This window comes from Panthera uncia, chromosome B4, assembly GCF_023721935.1.
Source record: "Panthera uncia isolate 11264 chromosome B4, Puncia_PCG_1.0, whole genome shotgun sequence".
NCBI classification, from domain to species: domain Eukaryota; kingdom Metazoa; phylum Chordata; class Mammalia; order Carnivora; family Felidae; genus Panthera; species Panthera uncia.
In genome coordinates this window covers 65,992,705-66,013,969 of record NC_064809.1, presented here as the reverse complement: position 1 = coordinate 66,013,969, position 21,265 = coordinate 65,992,705, and the positions used below count along the sequence as shown (strand labels likewise).

The 21,265-nt window shown below is 38.6% G+C and overlaps 1 protein-coding gene across 2 annotated transcripts in view; it reads right to left on the bottom strand.

Moving 5' to 3' along the window:
• LRRK2 (leucine rich repeat kinase 2) overlaps positions 1-20,664 on the bottom strand; it is a 136,234-nt gene extending 115,570 nt beyond the window's left edge. The window contains exons 1-10 of one of the 2 annotated variants that reach the window (XM_049625291.1): positions 20,414-20,664; positions 20,073-20,158; positions 15,114-15,223; positions 12,534-12,622; positions 9,406-9,540; positions 6,732-6,866; positions 3,439-3,570; positions 1,554-1,673; positions 718-854; positions 545-624 (exon numbers count right to left, since the gene is read on the bottom strand). In XM_049625291.1, coding sequence (XP_049481248.1) covers positions 545-624; positions 718-854; positions 1,554-1,673; positions 3,439-3,570; positions 6,732-6,866; positions 9,406-9,540; positions 12,534-12,622; positions 15,114-15,223; positions 20,073-20,158; positions 20,414-20,567 — 1,178 coding nt within the window. In that variant the 5' untranslated portion in view covers positions 20,568-20,664. The remainder of the gene's footprint in view (positions 1-544; positions 625-717; positions 855-1,553; positions 1,674-3,438; positions 3,571-6,731; positions 6,867-9,405; positions 9,541-12,533; positions 12,623-15,113; positions 15,224-20,072; positions 20,159-20,413) is intronic. The other variant, XM_049625292.1, reaches the window with a different exon arrangement.
• Positions 20,665-21,265: the final 601 nt, after the last annotated feature.

The following is a 21,265-nucleotide window of genomic DNA, read 5'->3' as shown; positions in this document are numbered from 1 at the left end:
ACTCCTGTTTACAGTTTGTATCTTTGAGAGAGAGGGCTGCTCTTAGGAGGCTTGAATGGCACTCCCATAGAAAGCCTCCTCCAGAGCTGACAGCTACAAATAAGCCTCTAAAGAGAAGACACATCAACACTGCAACATCAAGTAGGAAATCAATTTGGAGGCTTCTGACCACACCGAACTCCTGATATCGACAAACTGCTGGCTAGTCACTGCAACAGAGAAGGTCACAGATGGCTCTGCAATCTCTGTCACCTGAGATTAATTAATACAGCATTTTTAATGATCAGCTAGAAAACTGAAAGGTTCTTTCTCGATGACCCATAATTTCTGAATGATGCTTGATTCCAAATCGCTGGGTAATAATTCTCAATCACACTAGGGATCAAAATATTATGGATGCACAACTATTCTGTGGCAACACTTAAAACATAGATGCCTACATCAAAAATATTTCTAAAAATAAAAGTTACAATTACGGTATTTTATATGGATTGATTAAAAATGTAACTGAAATTCTCTATCATGTGAAATCAAAACTACTGACTGGCCGTCTTCGTCTCCGATCTTCTCATGGAGACTGTTTTGGTACATGAGGAGATTGTTTAGGGCCCAGCATGCAGCTTCCTGGATCAGGGGAGAAAAAAGAAACCTGTCAAAATATAAATTATTGAACAAGCACAATTTTGAGTAACTATAATATTTACAAAAGTGTCCGACCTGCACGTGCTTGTTCTTTCTATGCCACGTCAACGCTTTGTAACAGGCTTCCAACCAAAACAATTTTTCTTCTTCCTCATCATCATTCTGATTTTCATTCTTTTCCTCCAAATCTTGATTTAGGAAAATGGTCTCAGCTTGAAAAAATTTAAGTATATGACTTACTTACAGTCTGAATGACCAACTTGAAGTCCCTATTTTGAAACGTTATGAACGAAGTGAGGTATTCCTTAGTAGTGGTCTTGATTCATTACAAAGACTTTAAAAAATACATTACACACCTCATAATAATGCTATTCCAGTTAGTCAAATGATCAAATGAGGAAGAGGACACCAAACAAAACTAACAGACTAGAGGAAGATGAACTGAGATTAGCTGCCTGCTAACAAAGCTAAATCAAGGATGTAATTAGTCATGTATGAAGAGGAAAGGTGTACTAATCACAACTGTTAGTTCCCTTGAAAGTATCTTCTATGAGAAAACAAACTACAGGGGCGCCTGGGTGGCTCAGTCAGTTAAGCATCTGACTCTTGATTTTGGCTCAGGTCATGATCTCAAGGTGCATGAGATCAAACCCCGCATCTGCCTCTGCGTTGGTAGCAGGGAGCCTGCTTGGGATTCTCTCCCTCTCTCTGTCCCTCCTCCTCCTCTCTCTCCCTCACAATAAATAAACTCAACAAAATTTTTTAAAAGAAAAGAAATTACATAAGGACAGAAAAGGCATGTAATGCTTCCTTCCCTACATATGACTGTCTCGATAATGTCGTCTTGTTATAAGGTTCCCATTCAAGATCAAATGCCCCATAACAATTTCTTGTTTAGTAAAGTTACTTACTGAGGAGTGCTAAACAGCTGAGCGCTGCAATTTGTAACGTGGCGTTCTCTGAATACCGCCGCACAGCTTTCACCACAAACTCATGTACATCGTTTAATACAAGAATATTAAAAAAATTACCTAAAAGGTAAGTGAGATTTTAGCTGAATTCTCATCCGCGAAACCTAAAATACTTTGAATTGTATAACAGTATTTAAATCAACAAATTTGAGTAGTAAATATTTTTCATGACATTAAAATATACGTAATTTAAGTAGCTTAGCATAACTGCATAAAGTTTTGAAAATTTATTTCATGTAGTCATTCAATTATCTTAGACAATGGAACTGACCAGGCAAAAATAATGATAGGTTTGGGTTACATTAATTTTTTTGTTCTTTGATGCCTTCTCCTGTCATCCCATAAAACCCATCCCATATCTGTTATGCATGGCACTACAATATTCATTGTACAAAATAGCTTAATTTTGTAAAGATGGAGAAAAACTCCCTCCCTCATCATTAAATGCTTTTGCTGAACTCTTCTTTCGCTTAAAGGAATACTGCTCAGAAAAGCCACTGGCACACGTCGTTACTTGATTTTGTCTGCGATGATTTTAGAAAAAAAGAGTAAGAACACTTCACCACTTCTAAACCAAACCAGAAAGAAATCTCACACCTTTTTACACTCATTCTTCTGAAATCAACACACAATCCAAAAATCTAAGTCATTATGAGGAAGGAATTTTTAAATGATATTCCAGAAATACGTGCCTCCTTCCATTTAAGCTTATTTCTAACTCTACAACAGTCACCAGTTTCCTTCCAGAAATAAGAAAGAAACTCCTATTTAGCTGTAAGTCTAATTAAATAATCCCTAGGACACAAAGCCAGAGTTGGAAAAGATCATATATCTGAAAAGCCTAAAGCCCACACTAAATATCAATCAACGGCTTCAATATCAAAAGGCAGCTTAATCAGGTATAACTCTTCTTTCAACACCTTCTTATGTTCTTACCTCTTTCACATCCACCCTCTAAGCAGACATACCCCCCCGCCCTTAGTGATATCTAGTCTTGGAAAATCATTTCAAAAGATTCTCCTCTACTTTTACCAACTTCTCTAAACCTGCATTGTCCCTTCACCTTGTCTTCCCTGCCACACCACTGCCAACAACCGCTCTACCATCCACCAACTCTATGACTCTGGGCAAATACCAGGGAGACTGGCCTTATCTTACTTTCAGACAGTTTACATGAAAATACATAGTAAATTATATAACACCTTTATGTGCATTAAACCCATAATAAGGTTACATAATTTGACAAAACGCTAAATATTTATTCGTTGACTTTGGGTTTTTTAATTATGAAGAGAAAGTTAAGCTTCTTTTGAAACAGTAACAGGGGCAATAAATTCTCTAGTCATTAAATGGAACAAATAATCTGTTCAAACAGATGAATGAGAACGAAAGAAAGGAATCCTTATCTGAAGATCAAGTTGACAGCTTTTTAACACTGAATAGTGTTAACTCTATAGGGAAAGCAGGGAAAAGAAGCAGCCCAGGGGACCTTCGCCAGCATTGGTAATATACGAATACTTCAGGTGGGTGGGGCATTCCTCTGCATTGTGCTTCACGTTTTCTACATGTTATGCTTATTCTTTTGTATGGATCAGCTATATACATAGTTATACTTTAAATATAGCACACACGCATGTGCTCTCTCTCGCTCTCTCAAAAAATAAAGTAAAATTCTAAGCATGGCAGGATAGTTTGCTACTTTACAATACTTCCATCCAGTGTATGTCAATATGCTGCTTATCCAACATACAACCTCCATATGTATGGTATATACACTTACATCATATAAACCGTGACAACAAATTAACCAAGAATTAGAACTCACCTAAGGTAAGCCTATGGAGCAAGCAGCAACTCACTTCTTGAATTTTTTCATTGTCAGGGAATGCTTTCATGGCTTCTACCACAATATTGTAACACCTCACGTTGCCACTCATGAGGACTTCAACATTACTGCCTAAATTTAAAGAAATAATAATTACCCACAAGGTAGTAATTTCCCACTTGAAATATACATACAAAAACACCCTATACATTTTGTAAATCTATGGCAGGATAATGGCTCTATTTCCAAATTTAAGTACCATGTTCTGTCAATACTGTTCTGTCAGTGTTCTGTCAATAGCTGTAAAAAATACCATGTTCATTGCTAATATAATAGGATTTAGGACTCTTCTCTAGCATTAAGGGAAAATTGATTTACTCCTGTTTCTAGGCTTAAAAACTTAAAATACAGGGATAATTGAGAGTGTTTTTATGTAAGTCTAAAAACGTAATGTCTTGGCCAAAAGTTTTCAAATAAATGAATGTGGGGCCTTTCCCTAATGAGGCACTACTCCTTTGGATAATGGCTTTTACATTGTTCCTCTCCCTCAAACCAACAGAAAGAAAATCAAAATCATGTCACATAATAGAACAGCCAAAGTCAGCTATGACTTATTTCCTGTCTATTTCAGAAAGGCAGCAGAGCAGCCAGTGTACCAGGAAACGAAATCAAGCTTCCTGAGGGCTCTGAGATAGATGGAGAAAAGAATGGGGGACTCAGGGGATGTGTAACTAAGAGACAAACACGGGTGAACCAGAAAGGAAGGAAAGAATCTACTGGGAAAGGTAGGTAGCCAACAGAAAGAGTGAGTGTGTGAACTATATTTAATAATGTTGACTATTATTAAAACAAACAGAAAAGGTGTTTACAGAACATTTTTCTGCCTTTTTTGGCATAACCAAACCAACCAATTGTTTTTCAAAAAATATGTTTTTAGTGTTTAATTGTATTTTAAAGAGCATTGAAAACATGTTGTAATGAAAAGAAATGGCTTCTGAAAATAATTATTTGCTTTACTCAGAATATGAGACATGATTTGCTCTAAGACCCAAAGGCAAACATCTTTCAGTTAGAATCAGTGTTTACAGACTGATGAATGGATAAAGAAGATGTGGTATGTATATATATAATGGAATATTACTCAGCATCAAAAAGAATGAAATCTTGCCATTTCCAACAACATGGATGGAGCTACAGTGATATATTATGCTAAGCGAAATAAGTCAAAGAAAGACAAATATCATATGATTTCACTTATAGGTGGAATTTAAGAAACAAAATAGATGAACACAGGGAAAGGGAAGGAAAAATAAAATAAAAACAGAGAAGGAGGAAAACCATAAGAGACTCTCAAATACAGAGAACAAACTGAGGGTTGCTAGAGGGGACGTTTGTGAGCGGATGGGCTAAATGGGTGATGGGCATTAAGGAGGGCACTTGCTGTGATGAGCACTGGGTATGATATGTAAGTGATGATTCACTAAATTCTCCTGAAACCATTACTACACTGTATATTAACTAACTTGGATTTAAATAGAAAAAAATACAAAAAGAAGATTCAGTGTTTAAAACATTTCATTTTTCATATTTTTAGATTCCTCCTTTGACCTTTGTATGATGAATCGACACATTTTTCACTGCAGTTACGTCAGATGTGGGTGGAAAACAATGAATTTCAAAGCAGCCAGCCCAAAACAAATAAATAAGTATATAAATATAGCTGACGAAAAGTAAAGTGAGAAACATATTCAGTTTGTTGACAGTGGATGGCTCAGAAATTTTAAAGTATGTCCATCCTCAACTGTAATGCAACTCCATCTACTTTCAAATGTTTAATTTCCCACGGAAAAGAAAATGATGGATTTTATAACAATCATGAAGAAAGAGCATTACTTCATAAAGGGATTGGGTTTTTACTGAAGACTCAGCAGATATCAGCAGATATCCATGTCTGAAACCATGTATGTGTATTATACATAACACATTACAGTGCACATGTATGAAATACAAATTATGTAATAAATACTATCAAACGTTTTCACACTTATTACATACCAGGTACTATTCCGTATTTTCGAACTCATTTCACCATTTAATCCTCACAACTTCACATGTGTGAAGATGAAAGCATCACTAGATAAATGCACGTGTACCTCCTGTATGAACCGGCACAGGCGATACATGAATAGTGACAAAATGCTCACGTGCACTTACAAAACAAAAGTAACAGAATCTGAAGCATTATTCCAGCCCATTAACAATCACTAGTAGCATACACAGCAAATTAATTTCTTCTTATTTGTACTTATTTTGTGATAAAAGTGCCTAGATTTCAAAGCATCAAGAAAACGCTCAACAAGCATCACTATAAAGTTCAAACTCCTTCCTGTGGCTTTTCAAGCCCTTCAAGATCTGCTTGTGTCTCCAGCTTCATCCACTGACTCTTATCAAGCCCTGCCCCTGCTTCCATTAAATGACACACAAGCAGACACCCTCTGCTCAGCGCTGGGCATGCACATGCACACACATATGCACACACACGCACTCTTAAGTGCACAAGTTTCCTAAGCTACTTCTACCCTCTTGCTCTCTCTTCCTCCAGGATCTTGACACAGGATGCTCACTGCTTGGGACACTCTGCCTACACCTTCCACTTCACCTCAGACATCCCTACACACAAAGCTCTCCTCAAAGAGCTCCTCAAAGTCTCTACCAAGAGATCCTGCCTCCCTTCTTTTTCTCTCACAACGCCAGCCACTTGTGCCAACACTTGCCTTACAATACATTGTAATCACCTACATACTTATCCATATCTGGCATGGTACACCATGGGTTCTGAGAAGGCAAGAAATATGTCTACATTTTCTGCTACTGTTTCCCAGCACGGGAACCAGCTGCAGGAGAGTATCAATAAATAAAAATTAACCAAATGAATAAATAAATGGGTTTTGTATCTACAAGTTTCTACAAAATAAAAAAAAAAAATTAATGGACTTAGAAAGGGGGTGCCTGGGTGGCTCAGTCAATGAAACATCCAACTCCTGATTTCGGCTCAGCTCAGGATCTCACAGTTCTTGAGATCAAGCCCCACATCGGGCTCTGTGCTGACAGTGCAGAGCCTGCTTGGGATTCTCTCTCTCTCTCCTTCTCTCTCTCCCTCTCCCTAGCTTGCTCTGTCTCTCTCTCTCTGTCTCTGTCAAAAGAATAAATAAACATAAAAAAATGGACTCAGAAAGGAGGTAAACTGTAATTTTTCATATAGAAAAAAGAAATCATGCACATGGGGTACTTACAAGGAATTGCTAGGGAGTGTAAACAGTGCACTACATGAAGCACAATTTCCTCTTCATCTTTAAAATTTTTTAATGCATTTAGCAAGATCATATAATCTTTATTCTCAACAAATTCAGTCAGCTGCTCCTCTGAAACTAGAAAAATAAAGACAAAATACTGAAAAGCTTAAAGTTTACTTACTCAAAAACATAATATTCATGTCAATCATGAGATACAGTAAATACAACAGACATAATTTTAAAATACATATTTCAGCAAAATCCTTCCTAAGAATTTTAAAATGGGAAAAAAAAAGCTACTGAGATTAAAATAATTTCTTTTTGACCTATATTAGTTACTCCATATTTTAAAATGCAGAAGTGTTAGTGACCAAACAATTCTATAAAAAAACAAAATTATTTATAATTGCATTTGGGAGATTATAGAGAAAACTGACCAAGGACTAATAAAGATGGCCTACTGGAGGGGCACCTGGGTGACTCAGTTGGCTAAGCATCCAACTCTTGGTTTCAGCTCAGGTTTCGTGAGTTTGAGTCTCGCATCAGGCTCTATGCTGACAACACAGAGACTGCTTGGGATTCTCTCTCTGCCCTTCCCCTACTCTCTCTCTTTCCCCAAAAAAATAAATAAACTTAAACAATAAAAAAAAAATTTTTTTAAATGACCTACTGGAAGCGAACATATCACAATACTTCAAAGGAGTGGTTAATGGTACACTGTTGAAAGGCAGCTCAGCTAAATCCATCAGTCCAAGAGGGGTGAACTTTGGCAAATGACAACCATGTAGACTTCAAAATACTCTATCTAAATGGCCTTGATTTCATCAGAATTATCATTAATTTTCATAATGAAAATATTTTGATCAAGCCAATGAGTTCCATTTGGAGTCATTTTATTGGGTGGGTAGCTCAAAAACATGTATAAAAGTCTGGTTTATCTAGCCTGAGAATTGTGCTGACATAAATGTTGGAAAACTCAGCACTCTTCAGGATCAACCTTACTTTTTTTATTTTTCAACTTGATACCAACGGTACATGTAAAATGATATGATATTGGTTAGGTTCTAATAAATGAGTATCATGGAACTTTCTCATTTTATGGTACAGTTCCCACAGTCTACTCTCAAATTTTGAAAATTCACTTCACAGGTGCCAATACATCCAGAGAACTTGATTTCCTGGGAAATTCAGAAATTTTTCTACTCCATATTTATAATCATAACACAGTCAGCACTGATGACATTTCTATTGAATAAGAGCTTCCTTTTAACATTCCCTGGTCCTTCTCCGTATGTCCTGGATGGGTCCCACAATGCTGGGGAGAGAATGATGTTAGCCCTTCTTCCATGAATGAGACCATGCCCTTAAACTGCAACACAGATTACAGGCCTTGCAAGACTCATTCTGCCTGATTCTCTTCAAAAGCTTAGTTCCAAGATACAACATTTATAGAAGATATCCCAAAAGATGTTCCTCGATTCCCCACTCACAGTAAACTGTCTTCTCCACCAAGCCTGATCTTCAGAGAGCTGGGTTCCAGGACCATGCTGTTCTGACTATTAATAGAATCTCTTTCACTGAAATACACTTTGTACTCCTTATAAAATGTGTGTACTTTATCATCTCATCCAGGGAAAGCCAAGGGAGTATTTCCTCAGGTCTCCCATGACACTGATCACTTCTCCTGATAAATGGGTTTATTTTTATCTCCAGTAACTTTGTAACGGACGATGTTTAACTCTTTGCCTCATAGGAAGCAGAGAGCCAGATTTCTGCAAGTATACAGGACCTGAAGTAACTAGTAAATTTAACCAGGCTTTATATTGTTTCCCCTTCATACATTTCCTCATCCATTTTTCTCTCCTTTATTATAAATAACTATAAGCTGTTTAAAGTCCTTCTGGAACGAGACAGGGAATTAAATAGCTCCATTCCTGGAGCTGCCAGAAACTAAAATGGCAAACTGACAGAGACACAGAACCCACATATAAGTTATTCTTATCCTAAACCTCCAGCACTGTTGGTTCTCCTAATGATGCAGAACATGCTCGGAAAATTGGTGGTAAATTGAACTGCAGTGGTGCTGACTAGCTGCGTGCCCGTGGGCACATTGCTCATGTCACCTCTCCAATCCATTTCCTCACCAAGCCGATGGAAGGACTACTGGTCCCAACCAAGTCCAAAATTACACAATAATCTCTGTTATCAATCTTAGTGCCATGCCATAAAATACCTATTTGTCTTTTTCCTAAGAGGTACTTTGTAAACCTCTTGGTTCTTTATACTGAGCCTCTAGCAATTTCTAAAACCCCTGGTGATGACTCAACACCATAAATCCGAATTTAATCTATGCTTTGGCTTTACAGTTTTATTTTTTTCTTTCTTAACTCCTACGCATCCGGTTTGCAAAGAGAATCTTATGCCTTGTTACGCAATGGAAGACAGTCTACTACAATGGCATAGTTTATAACCTATGAATAAAATTCATTCCACAAAACAAGCAATATTTCTTAATTAACCCCATTATGTATCCTAGACTGACAGTTCCCACTTCTTAATAAAGAATAAAATTTTACATACCTTCTTATTATCGTAATTACATTTTACTTTTCCCATAATAAACCCTTGCTTCTTCTATAAATATAAAAATAGAGATTTTGACATTTTTAAATACCTCTTTCAAACAGCACACGTAAAGCTTTGCATCCAAGTTTTTGGACTTCGTCATTGCCTGAAAATGTGCGCATGGCATCAAAAATTAACAAGAAAATATCAGTCTCTTCATCCAATATCAGCAAAGTGATTTTACCTATTTGGAAAAAAAAAAAAAAAACATGTCCCAGATAAATAGCTGCTTTAACATTTAATGTGTTGGTTTTTACATGATGACTATAGTCTGTGGACTCTTCTTTTTGATAAACCACTTAATTCCCCCAGATGTTAGACCTATCAAGCTCTATGATCTTTCTAAGTAAAATAAATTCTCAGTACACTTTACTATAATTCTATGATTCCTAGTCAGTACCTGTAGCAAGACTTCTTTCCCTCAACTCCTGAAACACATTTCTATCTGCCTTTTAGACAACATCATTTGACTATTCCATGGGCACCCCCATATCTAGCCTGCTCCTGCTCCGTATCATCTTCGGTGATACGATCACCCAAGTTACCCAAGAGAGAAACTACCAACTCATCTTCCTTCTTCCATCCTCCCTCTCTCTTCTTACAGTCTACCTAAGCAAAGTAGGTGATTGGTCTACCAAAATTGGTCTACCTACCAATCAACTCATTACCAAGTCCTTCAAGTCTATCTTCTAACTATCTTAAAAATCCCCTTTGAAGTAGCCCCCCCCCATTCCTATTGTATCCAGGACCTCATCATCTCTCATTTGAAATGCAAACCCAATTGTTTAATGCTTTGCTAGGCTGAAATCCCTCCCTAACTGGCTTATGCCCTGCACTGTATTTCTAAAACACAAATGTGATCCTATAAATCCCATGCTAAAATCTTCTAAGGTCTTTTCATACTGTTCAGCCTGACAAACAAGACCCTTTACAAACTCACTTCATGAACCTCATCAGCCGCACTCATTCTATGCATTGCCTCAACCCCACACATGCTAAAGTCTTCTGCTTACCACTAAACACTTTCTTGGATATCTCTTTGCATTTGCACCTGCTGCATTGAATGCCCTTGCCCCTTCCCACACCAAACATATTCCTGCCATAATTCAAGAGATAACCACACACAGCACCTATCCTGTTAATAAACACAAGTACCAGAATAGGAGTGTTAGTAGTAGTAAACACACGTCTGGCACATCACATGTCATCCACGGGTTAAAGCAGATCACTCTAACGACACATGTAAACCCACCACGACTCCATAAGGTACGTGCGATCCCCATGTTAGAGATAAGAAGAGTAAAGCACAGAAAGGTTAAGTGACCCAAAGTGACTCTGTTCAAGGTCCAACAACTAATAAGAAGCAGAGTTGGATTCCTTAGGCAATTTATGTCCATACTCCTAAGTCCTTTGAATGGGTTTGGCTACTCTCTTCTTCTCTAATGTTCCTGCAGTGGTTTCTGTCCTTTCCCTGTTGTAAGACTTTTCTCATTAAATTGAAATGATTTCTTATACTACTTTTTATGTCTTTGCCTGTCCTGTCCAATTCAGTAGCCACTAAGTACATGTGGCTTTTTAAACTAAAATTTAAATTATTTAAAAATAGATTAAATTAAAATTTAGTTTCCTATGTTTCAAGTGTTCGATAGCACATATGGCTACTTGTCATGATACTGAAAGGTGCAACATCTCCTTCATTGCAAAAAGTTATATTAGACTGTGGTGTTGGACTGTGAACTTCTACACCGTAAGAAGGTTGCCTCATCTGCCTTAGAATTCTCTGATAGCGAGCACAACTGTCAGTGCCCAACAGCTACTAAATCAATTAACTAATAAGCCAAACAATAAACACAATCCATAAGTTAACCTTGGATAAGTATCTGAAATGAACTTTAAAACACATTAAAAACGGTCTTACAGTGCAAAATTCTACATGTCATATGGAAAATACTAACGTAACCAGTCTTTTCAAGACCCATGTAAAATTTTCTAATTGTCTGCACATTGCTGACTTCAATATATTCCAGTGTTGGGAGATTTTTCAAATTCATAAACTCTCAGTTTCCTGTCCATTGCGAAAGGAAAACAAACAAAAAAGAAAAAAAGGCTCCCAAGGATGGGTTTAAAATAAATCATGGTTAAGACTAGCTGGCACATCTCACTGTATATTGTAATAAAAGGCTGTGTTGAGGACCTTCTGGCCTCTCCGACCCCTCTCCTCTCACACTCTGAACTTCACCCTCCTTCTTCCTCTTTCTCCCATCTTGTCCTCATTACTTAACAGGGCCAGTGAAGGCATTTAAAATCTTTCCACCCCACAGGTTCAACCCTTATCATGCTTAGCATGATAGGTATCTTCCTGGGTATTTGCATGCTACTCTCTCGACCTAAAGCACCCTCCACCACTTTGAGGGGGAAAACCCCTCCCTATCACCATGATTAGCTCCCCTGTGAGCAACCTTTCTTCTCAGAACCTTATATAATAGCAAGTGTCCATCACAGCAATGATCACAACTATTGCACTGAACCAAGATTCTTTGTTTTCAGGTACATAATCCTCCAAGCAGAAGTGTCCTCAAGGAAAGAACCTGATATGTGGACTCACACACTGTTTTTACTAGTTATTGGCTGAGGCAACCTCTTTGTGTTTAAATGTCCCTCACTAGAAAACTGAGATCAATACCTATCTCAAGAGACATTCTGCGGATTACGTTTGTAAAAGCATGTGAAGTATTTTACATGTGAAGCCCGGCATCTAACATGCATTCAAGAAGTAATGTTATGTAGTTTTAAAATATTACTATTATGTCATACCCTAGAACATACAGAAAACATATTAGAAATATAATGAAGAAAGGTAATAATGACAAGGTCATATTTAGCCAACAAGCTAATGGGAATGTGATGTGTAGGGCCAGGTTGGGGAGCAAAGCTGGGGACAGAAATTAGGTTTGGGAAAAACACATAAGGTGATGCTTAAAGCCAAAGATATTGGGTGGGATTTTTGAGGGAAAAAGTATATTCAAAAGAGATAAGATGAGAAAACAGAAACAGAAAGAATTTTGGAAGCCAGATATTTAGGTTATATTCTTATTCTTTAAAAAGACATTTGGAAAATCGTTTAAAATACTTCTTTAATTTGAGTCACCATTAAAAATATACATGTGTATATATTACCTGAAGTTAGGAGGAGATCTAAGGCCTTTAGTCCAACTGTTAACAGGTTTACACTGGCATTATGAACTGTTAGCATTTTAAGAATCAGTCTGTAATTAAAAACAGAAATGAAGATAAGAGCGAATTATCATATCTAGATGTTTGCTTTTTCAGATATTGTGTTTCACTCACCTATATTTTCATTCATCTCATTGTATTTCATTCCCTACATTGAATCTTGTATAGTTTTACTTCCATTAAAACTGAGCCAGACTTATAACAATTAAGAGGGCAATATTATGAGTCTCAATAAAGAAGTTATACCTTTTTCCTACGAATATTCAAATTCAATTATTAATTACTTTTACTCAACTCCATATCCAAAGTATCACAAAGAATTATATACATCAAGAGATGAAGCTCATTTTTATGTGTGATATAAACTTGTGAATTACATGTTATGCATGTTGATATATTAAAATATACAAAGGTGTAATAAAGATGTTAGTTTGTACAGATAATTAACAATTCACATGAATAATTAAATCATTCATTTTTACTAATTTTGAAAGAGGAATTAATAATATTTTATCATAGTGAACTCAGTATTAATCAACAATATTCAATTAGTTCAAATTCATTAAATTTCTCCCTGAGCTAATCATTTCTAAAATACACAATTTTTAGTCTGTCTCTACCTACTAGTATTTAGCTTTACATCATTAGAAGAAGACAGAGCCTGGTGACATTCACCAGTTGGCAAGGTGAGAAATTGAGACACTCTGTCCCTCTATTCCCTGTCAATTCTCTTCCAACCTGCATTGCCCTGCAAGCCCCCGCACCACACCCCCACGCCTGACTTCATCTCTACACCAGATTTCTTCTTTGGTACTATAAGCCTTTGGTGGAGAAAAGGCCTTGAATATGGGGAGATTATGTTTTACAATAAAGTTTGCTAGGAATGATCTAACATGCTCCACTACAAAAAGCAGTGTGTCTACCTTGTTCACACTGCTTCAGGCCTAAAGTAGGAGTGAATAAATGATGAATGGAGGGTAACTGAATAAATGAATGAATGAGTGAATGAGACTCCCTATAGGAATGATCATGTAATTTAATTTGAACAGTCGGTTTGTACTGGAATTTGACTAGATAAGTTTTCTAAAACTCCCTAAGTTATAGATTGCTAATCTTTGGGGATTTTGGAAATTCTCACCCAAACCAAGGGACATGTAACATTTCAGTTACTAATTACAGTTAAATTTTATATAATTCCACATTAAATGCCATATACTTTATTTTTTTTTTAATTTTGTTTAACGTTTATTTATTTTTGAGACAAAGAGAGACAAAGCATGAATGGGGGAGGGGCAGAGAGAGAGGGAGACACAGAATCCAAAGCAGGCTCCAGGCTCTGAGCCATCAGCCCAGAGCCCGACGCGGGGCTCGAACTCACAGACCACGAGATCGTGACCTGAGCTGAAGTCGGACGCTTAACCGACTGAGCCACCCAGGCGCCCCAAATGCCATATACTTTAGAACTGACTCATAGAATCTCAGAAATTGGTTTGGAGATGATTAGCATACAGTAAATGTGAATATGTCCTTTTCAAAACACTCTTTAGATCCTGGAAACTGAAGAACAACAACACATAAAACATCAAAGATGGAAAAACGAGCACAGATAAGGTCACCTATGAACAAACAGCTCTGATCTGTTTAGATTTGCAGCAATGGTTGATACTAACAAACAATGCAAAGATGTTACATTTGTTTTGCATTAAAAAAACGTTTTTTACAACCTATTATGTCATTGAAAGCAATCGGTATTCACTTCTCTGTGGTAAAGAAAAGTCACATTAGTTACCCGGAACACCTAAGGTTAATGCCAGAAGACAATTTTTAAATGTCAAGGAAAAAAGCTATCCAAAAAGGATTTTCCTGGAAACACTTTTTTCTTCAGAAAATTTTTTCTTCACTAATTATGGCTAAAGAAGTGGTCTCATCCATGAAGTCATTGTGTTGCAAACTGCCGTAACCAACATAGCTGGTAAAACAGCTATCAAGATTCGGCTGCAGATGTGCTAAAAGGTAATTTCCTCTTTTTTCTTCATTTTGAAAGCTGCGGTTTAAGCTCATAAATATAGATGTATGAATATAGAGGAAGGTACTTTTTAAAGACAGTAAAGCATAAACTTCAAAATTACTATTGACAGAACTTTTCAGTACCTTCATTTTTTTAACAACTAGTGGCTTATATCAGTTCTGCAATTAAAAATTAAAATACTTCTCGGTTTGAATTCATAAGTAGTCATCAAAAATCGAAAACTTAACCAACTGTATAACTGTATCATTACATTATTAAAATAGTAATAGCACCTAAATTCTACCTCAAATATTGGCTTTCTAATTCAATTAGAGAACATACTCCTGAGTCGAAAACTCTCTATAAATGTAAGCCATTGGTTCAGAAAAAATACCCGCATTTTAAAGGATTTTACCAGATTGGCTTGGATTACAAATATATGATATACAAAAGGTGGGGTTGTCATATGTACAGGTAAATAACAAAGTTTGTTTTTACACATCTGTCGTACTTACTGGTGGATCCCAAGTACTTCCCAATCACGTCCAATATCCTGCGGTCCCATTAAGCTTTGCATTGTATTTGGACAGATTTCTATCAATTTGCATAGAAGTGACCAACCCACCTGAAAGCAAGAAAATCAAATATTCACATCTTTTAAACATGCTAATGGAACAGATTCATTCTATGTGGAATAGGTGACTACAATATTTTTAAGTAATTATTTTAAAACAAAATGATATCCTAAAATGCTTACTGAGGAAAGCAAGCCATGTATTTAAAATACATTTTTCCTCAAATATCATACCAAAAGTGCATACAAAAAAATAGTAAAGCGTTTCTGAATGATGAAGGAAATAGACTGCCTATTATCTAAGTAAAAAGAAATGAAATGAAACACAAAAAGTAGTTTCAGAGGACATACCAAGATTATGGAAGTACAAGATTTTTAAGTCACATCTACCTGACAGTTGGTGGTAGGAAAAAAATGAAGTGGTTGAAATGGAGGATTAGAGGAAGTTGGAGATTTGATAGCAAAGTAAGTTATTAGGAAAGACTGCCCGCGCAGGTAGGGTAGCTAGAATAATTAGCAGAGAAGTAGAACTGTCTGACGGCAAGCTAATGTCTGTCACAGGAAGAAGAGAAAGGCACTGTAAGAAAGGAGGTAGAATTTATCAATGGATCCCTCTAGGTTTCTTTAGAACATCTAAATATGAGTTGATGAGATGTCGGCATCAGAAATGCCCCTAGACTTTTTCACATTTCCAAATGAAATATGATCTTACTGATGTATTTTAAATATATCTTCTTTCAGTACGTTCACATGATACCAACTTGAATAAGCTGCTCTTTACTTCTGGAAAAATACAATTTTTTTAAATACAACTTTTTTTAAAATGCGGTATTTGAATTTCAGACAAGAGATTAAATTTAACTCATTCCGCTCTATAGTCCTTTCTAAATTTAAGGAATCCTCCATTCTTTCTCCTCTACTACAGAACTAGATTTGATATAGTCAGAAAAAAGAAAACCCAAATAGAAAATGCATAAATATGTAGCCTCTAGAGATTTATGAAAAAGTGTCTAAGTATGATGTGTGATAAATGCCGATATTAGATGAATCCTGACAGTGGGATTCACTGTTGGTCAGAATTACCCAGAGAACGATACAAAATAGGAAAGGTAGGACTTGAGCCAGATTTCAAAGGAATTAGAAACCTGGGCATTCAAAAAGGGAAATGGAAGCCTCTGAAACTGATAAGCTGTAGGGAGAGTAAGTAAGGTGCTGAATGGTAAAGATAGGGCTGTGGGAGGGCTCTTGCTAGACAAAACCGGATGCATAAACGAACCCAAGTGACGCAGAGCTCAATAACAGCATGAGAATTTCTGAGCATCCAATGAGGGATAATGGCACAAGTTTGTTGTTTACAGGAATAAACAAGGTATATTTCCTAAAATAAAAATGATTCCACAAGATCTCTTTACAACATTATTTCTTAATGTTTTCTGAATTAAGCATGAATTGCTTTACTCTGTCATTACATCCTTTTACATAATGTCAAATTGCTTGAAAAGGCAGCAATTTCTGACAGCTATTTTTACCTATATTTAAGTAGGACATCCTCCTCCATGTAAGCTGAAGAGACATTGACAATCCAGCTGTCATAGAAACTGGCTATTTTTGTGCTTGCGTAAAACACACTGAGAATTTTTCCCAAGTATTTAAGAAAATAACATTCGGAACAGCTTCCAGTGGAAAATAAATCACAAATCACATAGAATGCACTACTCACTTCTGTACCTGCATGACTGGCTCAAGGAGAAAACCTGTTTTGTTTTGGCTGGTGAATAAGGAGCATCAGTAATTGCTTTGCAAAAAGACTGAGGCAACTGAACCTCTAGGATTAAAGAGAATCACTGGCAGCAGAGCAGAGGTAACAGGTGACCCATTAACCTACTCAATTAAAAGCTTATCTTCCAGAGAGAAGGTTCCTATCCCATGCAGTTATAATACAATTAAATTGGTAGTTTCACTTATTGTAATTATTCCGTAAATTCCAGCATCTAATTAATGCACAATGGCAAAGAGTCTAGGGGTTAAAGACAATTTTAGTCACTCTCATTTATTTTGCTCCCTTACTTCAAACGTTGAAACTGTGTGGATAAATACAAGTAACGTAAAATTAAGGAGCACAGAGAAATGATGAGATGCCTGTCAGAAAAAGGAAAATACAAGACAGCTAGCCTAACTACTAATTCCCTAAAGACTGTCATTTATTAAGGGGCATTAATAAAATATAAAAAAGACCTTGAAAATGCAAATTTGGAATCTGGAATATCATGTTAAATGAACTCTGGAAACAAACTTTTTTTAAAAATTTTTTTAATATGTACTTATGTTTGAGAGACAGACAGAGCCTATGTGGAGGAGGGGCAGAGAGAGAGGGGAAGACACAGAATCTGAAGCAGGCTCCAGGCTCCAAGCTGTCAGCACAGAGCCCGATGCAGGGCTTGAACTCTCGAGCTATGAGATCATGACCTGAACCAAAGTCAGACACTTAATCAACTGAGTCACCCAGGTGCCCCTGGAAACAAACTTTAATATTTACTTTTGAATTCACCTTACCTTCTTAAATTCATCATTCAGTAAGTTTCAATTCCGCACTTCCAACTAATTCAACGTAGAAAGCATTAAAGAATATCTGTACTAATTATGCCACAAATATGAAGAAATTTGAAACAAAAAAAAAAACCACTTCCTTTTAAGTGGGGTATTAAAATATCAGTAGAGAGGGGTGCCTGGGTGGCTCAGTCAGTTAAGCGTCCAATCTCACGCAGGTGAGAAGTCATGATCTCAGGGTCTGTGAGTTCAAGCCTTATGTCGGGCTCTGTGCTGACAACTCAGCCTGCTTCAGATTCTGTGTGTGTGTGTCCCTCTCTCTGCCCCGCCCCTGCTTGCTCTCTCTCTCTCTCTCTCTCTCTCAAAAATAAATAAACATAAAAAATGTTTAAATATCAGTAGAAAGACCTGTTTCTACATCTCTTTCATAAGACCCATGATAATTAAAATTGATAATGTAATAGTGCCTGGCTTGGCCAGGGTATTGGCAGCAAACCACTGTGTTTCTTACTTGCACAAAAAGCTTGTGAATTCAGCAGCTAGTGGACTACAAGGTGGAAAGTGAATCTGAAAATATATGAAGACTTGAGTCCTGGCTCTGTCTTTAGCTTTGTGATCCTAAATGAGCTACTTAACTCTGAGGTAAGAGTGGCCAGTGAGATTTCTGAAAGGACACGGAGATTCCAGTGAGAATCAAATGATGTCAAATACATAACGCATTTTGCAGACTGATATACGTATGGCGCTAAAACTAATAATTTCATTCCATTAAATACCAAATCAAAAGACAATTCCTTATTTCCTTGCATCCTTTGTCTCTGGTACCCACTGGACAAGGATATCAAGTGACATTCATAACTACTCCAGACAAACATGTCCAGGCTTGGGCAGCTTCTAAAACAAAGAATGAAATGGTGCGTATGTTCCAGCTTCCCCTGGATTCTCAAGGTTAGCACTGTCTCCTCTGCACCCTGCAGACCAAGCCCTCCCAGGGCCCTAAGGATTCTGAATTTCACCCAACAAGGGGACTCTCTCTATCGAGCATGGAATCCAAGGAAGACAGGCTGCCAGACAAGGCACTTTTGAACACCAAAGCAGAGGCAAGTAAGAAGGGATGATGTGGGTGGAAAGCAATGTGACTCATATTTCATGGGCAAAATTCAGACACTGGGTGCTAAATGGAACATTGTCTTTATCATGCCTCCATCTTTCCATGATTTTGTCTGCTAACAACTGAAAATCAATAGTCAGATGGGAAATATTTCAGTTGAAGAAAAATTAAAATAACCATTTATCCCAGGTAGAAATATCCTCACAGAATGGGGCATCTGGGTTAAGCAGTCGACTTGAGCTCAGGTCATGATCCTGGGGTCTGTGGGTTCAGGCGTCGCATCAGGCTCAGTGACAGCTCAGAGCCTGGACCTGCTTCGGATTCTGTGTCTCCCTCTCTTTTTACCCCTCATGCTCTTTCTCGCTTTCTCTCTTTCAAAATAATAAACATTAAAAAATATTTTTTTAAATAAATAAAGACAAAGGAAGGTAGGTGTATGGTTCATCCAAACCAGACATAGCTGGATACCGAGATGAACATAAAAGGTGAAGGTAGATAGACACAGATTTGGAGATCTCCAGATAATTTCTTACTTCTGTTTAACCTCTTCAGTGTTAAAAAACACTGGCTTTCTGACTACACCTTCACAGAATTCAAAGTTCAAATCTCTTTCCCTCTAGTACCCAGCAGCATGCAAATGACAAAGCTGCTTTCAGTTCTCTAAATCTCAAAATCTACAAAGGAAGTTAATACATTAGGCAATAATTTGTTTTGACTGTAAATCATCCTTAACTATCACCTCAGGACCCCCTTTTTTAAACATATTTGAGGTATTCAGCAAATTTGCCAGTTACGTCTTTTTATTAATTTAACTACTACTAAACTTTCTTACTGTTACTTATTCTCCTTTCCCAAACTATTCACTCTTGTGTCATCTCTAAGACATTCTGTCCATTGGTAAAGATTCTTAGAATAATTCAATTAAAGGCTGATGAACTCATCCAGCCAATAACAGAACTAAATCTCAACCCATTAGTATTTCCTGCCCACCACCAACCATATTCTGTAGGTCTGTGGTATAAATTCATCTCTACAAAACCATTAGGGGGCATTCAGTGGGCCCTTTCGCACCATTAACATTTGATAATGATTTGACAACCCTTCCTTCTTAAAGTCACAGTCAGTGGTCTGTCAAGCCAAATGTCAGAAATAACCCAGCACTTCTGGGTACAGAATATTGACAGAAAAACATCTATTTCCAAAGGGAAGGGGGAATGGGCAACATGAAAACAATTCCTTTACCTGCTGCACACTAGCGACTCTCATATACAAGTCCAAGACGATCAACACAGGCACGTGGACTTTTTTGCCGTGAAATAACTTGGAGGCTGGAAAAGAAGGGGGTAAGGGAAAAGAAGCAAAGTGAGGATTCACGCACCCCCTTTTGGGTCGGAAACAAAAGTGGGCGCAAGACCTTCCTGGTATTCTCAGCTCCTTTCTTGCCCTAAGGAGTAGAGAGCGTTTGTGGTTTCTCAAGAGTCCAGGTCTGTGCAGCTCCAAAGTGCGAGAGAGAAAGTTTGCAAAAGAGGCAGCGCGGGGGTGGGGGATGGGGGGAAGCAAACAGTTTGCTTGCAGATGATTACCGTGGTCCGCGTACGTGAACACCAGCAAATCCTCCAGAATTTGGACCAGGGTCTCTATCTGTTTTCCTTCCTGGACATTGTTCAGCCTGACTATCAACTTCTTCAGAGTTTCCTCGTCCTCCTCCTCGCACCCCTGACAGCTACCACTGGCCATGATGCACCCTGCTCCAAGCCGACCGCCCCTCCCGCACGAAGGCCGGCGGCCCGGGCAAGGCGCAGGGGCGCCGCGGCGGCTCTCGGGGACGAGCGCAGTTCACGGCCCGCAGCCAGCGCTCCCCGCCGGCCCCATCCGCACCCGCGCCCGCCTGTTTATGAGGAAGGCGGCGGCTCCCCGCCCAGCTCTGCCCTCCCTCTCTGCAGCCCTCCTCCTCGGCTTCCTCCTCCCCCACCCAGGCCCCAAACACGAGCTCAGGGGCCTGCGCGAGGCTCGGCCGGGGTACGGCGCCCGGCAGAACCGCGGCGGGCGTGCGGGTCGCTGCCTGAGCGGGGCCCCACCGGGGGACCGCGGCCCCGGCCCCCGCGCGGGCCGAGACCCGAGACCCGACCCCCGACCCCCGACCCCCGGAGGGCGCCGCCTCCCGGGACCGGATCCCGCTCGCCGTGGCGGCGCAGCCAGGAGTCGCGGAGGAAGAAACTGACTCAGCGCGCTCGGCGGGCTCCCAGGCCCGGAGCCCCGCAGCCGCGGCGGGAGGAGGCGCGCGGTCTGCAGCCCGGCGGGCGACCCGCCCCGCCCCGACCGCCTGAGCTCCTTCTGCCCCTCGGAGGGTCTGGAAACTAGAAAAAAGGAAAATGAAAGCCTCCGCCTATCTCAGATCTAAGAATAGAAATCTGGGCGTTGGGAAAGGAGGACAC